This window comes from Arachis duranensis, unplaced genomic scaffold (genome assembly GCF_000817695.3).
Source record: "Arachis duranensis cultivar V14167 unplaced genomic scaffold, aradu.V14167.gnm2.J7QH unplaced_Scaffold_608113, whole genome shotgun sequence".
Taxonomy (NCBI): domain Eukaryota; kingdom Viridiplantae; phylum Streptophyta; class Magnoliopsida; order Fabales; family Fabaceae; genus Arachis; species Arachis duranensis.
In genome coordinates, this window is record NW_026264987.1 from 1427191 (window position 1) to 1432180 (window position 4990).

At 53.4% G+C, this 4990-nt stretch overlaps 1 protein-coding gene across 1 annotated transcript in view; it reads right to left on the reverse strand.

Moving 5' to 3' along the window:
- Positions 1-2167, reverse strand: part of LOC107462306 (uncharacterized) — a 12918-nt gene extending 10751 nt beyond the window's left edge. Inside the window, exon 1 of the mRNA XM_016080885.1 lies at positions 428-2167. Within this exon, the coding sequence (XP_015936371.1) occupies positions 428-2167 (1740 nt within the window). The remainder of the gene's footprint in view (positions 1-427) is intronic.
- Between the last annotated feature and the right edge of the window lie 2823 nt (positions 2168-4990).

Consider the following 4990-nt stretch of genomic DNA (forward strand, 5'->3'; position numbering starts at 1 on the left):
AGTATGGACTATTATATATTGCTGGAAAGCCCTGGATGTCTACTTTCCAACGCCGTTGAGAGCGCGCCAATTGGAGTTCTGTAGCTCCAGAAAATCCATTTCGAGTGCAGGGAGGTCAGATTCCAACAGCATCAGCAGTCCTTTTGTCAGCCTTCTTCAGAGTTTTGCTCAAATCCCTCAATTTCAGTCAGAATTTACCTAAAATCACAGAAAAACACACAAACTCATAGTAAAGTCCAGAAATGTGAATTTAACATAAAAACTAATGAAAACATCCCTAAAAGTAGCTTAAACTTACTAAAAACTATATAAAAACAATGCCAAAAAGTGTATAAATTATCCGCTCATCAGTCTTCAGCAGGCTCAGCTCGGAAGCCGGTGCCTTGTGGAAGTTGGCATTTTGTTGACACTTTACACACTTTCTGACAAATTCCCTCGAGTCTTTCATCATTGATGGCCAGTAGTATCCAGCTCGGATGAGCTTCCTCGCTAGGGTTTTTCCCCCGATGTGGTGGCCGCAACAACCCTCGTGGACTTCTCTAAGTACATAGTCCGTCTGGTTGGGGTGCAAGCACTTCAATAGGGGCTGGCTGAGCCCCTTCCTAAACAGTTGCCCTTGTATGATCGCATATCTGGCCGCCTCTCTTCTCAATGTTTTGGCCGCTTTCTTATCGTCAGGCAGCTTGCCGAGTTCCAGGAAGTTTGTGATGGGGTCCAACCATGAGGGGCTTGACTTCGTCAAATGGAGGGTGACCGTTGGCTCCTTCATCATGCCTTGGATGAGAGACCGGTTGCTCGCTCCTGGCTTCGTGCTCGCTAGTTTGGATAGGAGGTCCGCCCGTGTGTTCATTTCTCTTGGGACGTGTTGGATCGTGACCTCTTGGAACTGACTTGTCATTTCTTTAACTTTTTCCAAGTATTTTTGCAGGAGGGGGTCCCGGGCTTGGTAGCTTCCGCTTACCTGCGAGGTGACGACCTGTGAGTCGCTGCATACTTCGACCTTCGTCACCCCGACTTCCCGAGCTAGTATTAGCCCGCTTAAGAGGGCTTCATATTCCGCTTGATTGTTCGACACAGGGAACTCGAACTTGGTTGATTGTTCGTAGATGACTCCTGCCGGGCTTTCTAAGATGACCCCGGCTCCCCCAGACGTTTGGTTGGAGGCCCCGTCTACGTGGAGCCTCCACCGTGTGCCCGTTTCTTCGGGAGGATCGCCCGTTACCTCTACTAAAAAATCTGCCATTGCCTGTGCCTTGATTGCGTGACGGGGCTCATTGTGCAAGTCGTATTGGGACAGCTCAATGGCCCAGGTCATCATCCTTCCAGCCAAATCAGGTTTTTGGAGTACTTGATGGATCGCTTGATCCGTTCTGACGACCACGCGGTGACCCTGGAAGTATTGCCTCAACCTTCGAGAGGAGGTTAGGAGTGTGAGCGCCAGTTTTTCCAGTTTGCTGTACCTCAGCTCTACTCCTTGTAGGGCCCTGCTTACGAAGTAAATCGGTTGCTGGGCTTTCCCTTCTTCTCTTACGAGCACTGCTGCAAGTGCTTCCTCTGTTACCGCTAGGTAGAGGTAGAGTGGCTCTCCGGCTTTGGGCTTCCCGAGCACCGGAGGTGTTGCTAGGATTTCCTTGAAGTGGTTGAATGCTTCCTCGCAGGCTGGGGTCCATTCAAATGCTATTCCCTTTTTCATTAAATTGAAGAAGGGCAGGGCTTTCGCTGCCGATGCGCCGAGGAAACGGGATAACGCTGTCAGCCTTCCCGCCAGCCGCTGGACGTCTTTGATGCAACCCGGACTCTTCATCTGGAGAATCGCTTGGCACTTCTCAGGGTTGGCCTCTACCCCTCTTTGGGTGATCATGAACCCCAAGAACTTTCCAGCCTCCATGGCAAAGGCGCACTTGAGCGGGTTGAGCCTCATGCCGTGCTGTCGGAGGGAGGCGAACACATCCCCTAGGTCTCTTAAGAGGTCGTCGGGTCGTGCAGTTTTTGCGAGGATGTCGTCCACGTAGACTTCTACTGTCTTGCCTATGAGCTCATTGAATATCTTGTTCATCAGTCTTTGATACGTGGCGCCAGCGTTTTTTAGACCGAACGGCATCACCTTGTAACAATAGATCCCTCCTGGTGTTATGAACGCCGTTTTGTCCTCGTCGGGTCGGTGCATCGGTATCTAATTGTACCCAGAGTAGGCGTCCATGAAGCTCAGGTATTGGTATCCCGCTGCTGCGTCGACGAGTGCATCAATGTTGGGCAGGGGGTAGCAATCCTTAGGGCATGCCTTGTTGAGGTCGGAGTAGTCCACGCACATTCTCCACCTCCCACTGTGTTTTTTCACCAACACCACGTTAGACAGCTAAGTCGAGTAGTCCAACTCTCGGATGAACCCTGCTTCAAGGAGGCTGGCCGTTTGCCTGGCCACCTCTTCTGCCCTTTCTTGTGACATCTTCCTCCTCCTCTGAGCCACTGGCTTGGCCTCTGGCTTAACGGCCAGATGGTGTGACATGAGCTGGGGGTCTATTCCTGGCATATTGGCTGGTGTCCAGGCGAAGAGGTCGGCGTTGGCTCTGATCATCTTCATCAAAGGTTCTTTTAATTCATGGGGGAGGTTTCTGTTTATGAACGTGAACTTCTCGTCCTCGTCGCCAACCCTAAATTTTTCCAAGTCCCCTTCTGGCTCAGGTCTGGGCTTGTCGTCTATCCTGGCATCTAGGTCGGCAAGGAAAACCCCAGATGCTTCTTTGGATTTTTTCCTAAGAGAGAGACTGGCGTGGTCGCAAGCGACTGCCGTTTCCAAGTCTCCTCTGATGGACCCTACGGATCCGTCATCGGTAACAAACTTCATTACGAGCAGTTTCGTGCTAATCGCTGCTCCGAGGTCATTGATGGTTTTTCTCCCCAGGATGATATTATAAGCAGTGGAATCTCGTAAGACAACAAAATCGGCCATTACCGTTCTTCACCTCTGTCCTTGTCCAAGGGAGGTCGGTAGTGAGATGATCCCATCTGGCTTGATGAAGTGATCACCCAACCCTACCACACCGTGCTGGTGGGTCGCCAGGTCGGCATCACGTAGTCCCAAGGCGTCGAAGACGTTGCGAAACATGATGTTCGAGTCCGCCCCCGTGTCCACTAGGATTCGTTTGACCAGTCCGGTTCCGACTCTGGCCGTGATAACCATGGGTGGACTTTCCGGTACCTCATCGAACCATTGATCCTCGGGGCCAAAAGAGATGGATGGGTGTCCCCGGGAGCTCCTAGCAGATGAGGAGGAGACCGCCAGGACCTTGGCGTATTTCTTCTACGCCGATTTCGACCTCGGGGCGGAATTCCTTGCAGTTACTACATTTACTACCGTGAGACCGTGGTCGTCTCCCTCTGGTTCTTGACGTCGTCTTGTCGACTTGGACCTGTCCTCACCCTCGCGATCCCGGTTCCGTCTCCTCGGTTCCCTTATGAGGTGGGAGAAGTCGGCAAGCTTCCCGTCCCTGATTGCCTGTTCCAGGGCATCCTTTAGGTCGAAGCAGTCTTGGGTGTTGTGCCCGTACCCCTTGTGATATTCGCAATAGAGGCTTTTGTTTCCCCCTGTCCTGTCCTTCAGAGGACGGGGCCTCGATAGTATCCCTTTCTCGGCTATCTGTTGATAGACCTCCGTGATTGGTGCCGCGAGGGGGTGTAGTTAGTGAATTTCCCGACTCGGGGAAACGGTTTTGTCGTCTTGCTCGAGCCGCCGTTCCTGGTGTGTTCCTTTTGTCGTTCTCTACCATCGTGGTGCTTGGTTTGGTTGTAGAGGGTTGTCGTTTATTGGCAGCCACGACCTGGCTGACCTCCTCGTCGTTGATATACTCCCTAGCCACGCACTGGATCTCCTGCATTGTCCAGACTGGCTTTATGGTAAGGTGCTTCCTGAAGTCCTCATTCAGGAACCCATTCGTCAAACATAAACTCGCCACCGAGTCCGTCAAACCGTCAATTTCCAGGCACTCGTCGTTGAAACGATCCAAGTATTTCCTGGTCGGCTCCCCGGCTCTTTGGGTCACCCCTAGCAAATTGATCGGGTGCTTGGCTTTCGCGATCCTGGTTGTGAACTGAGCCAGGAAAGCATGGCTGATGTTGGAGAATTGGGTCACCGAGCCCTGTGGGAGGTTATTGAACCACCGTATTGCAGGTCCCGCCAGGGTGACCGGGAAGGCGCGACACCTTACCTCATCTCCTACTCCTTCTAGGTTCATCCTGGCCTCGAAGGCCGTTAGATGCTCCAGGGGGTCCTGCGTTCCATTATACCTCATGTCCGTTGGCTTGTCAAAATGTTTTGGCAGCCGGACCTCGAGTATGGAGCGGTGGAATGGGGTGGCCCCTATTATCATGGGTCCCCGGGTATTCGTTCTCCCATCGTCGTTCTCCCGACGGGAGTCTTCGTCCCCCTGGTTCGTCGTATGCCGCCTTTCACGTCTGGCGTAAATGACAGGGTCGTGACGTCTTCTCGCGCGCCCTCTCTCCCCGGTGCTTTCTGACTCGACCTGGGGGCTAGGCGTGCGCCGGGAACGGCTCCTGGAGCGAGATCGGGAGTGACTCTGTTCTGGGGTGCGCTGGTCACGTTCTCTGTCCGCTAACCGGCGCTCTAAGTCTTGCATTCTATGGCGTAGCTCTTGCATTATTCTGGCGTGGTTGTCTCCGGTCCCCCCAAAGGGGCGTCTCTCATGTGATTGGGTTGCGTCCCTCGGGGGTGATCTTGGATGTTGTCGGGTTTCCGTCCCGGCGGCGTCGCCTCCGGGTACGGCCTCGCGGCCTGCCTCCGTTTCGACTAGCACGAAGTCCATGGACGAGTCCCCACAGACGGCACCAATGTTCGGTAAATCGGTTACCGGTCGATTCGGGTGAAGATCCTGGGAGATGGTAAGGGCTCGTCGGGTCGTGGACTGCCGGACAGAGAGGTGCGAGGTCCCGAGTACTTCGTGTAAGAAAGGGGAGGTGCCACCTGCAAAGACAC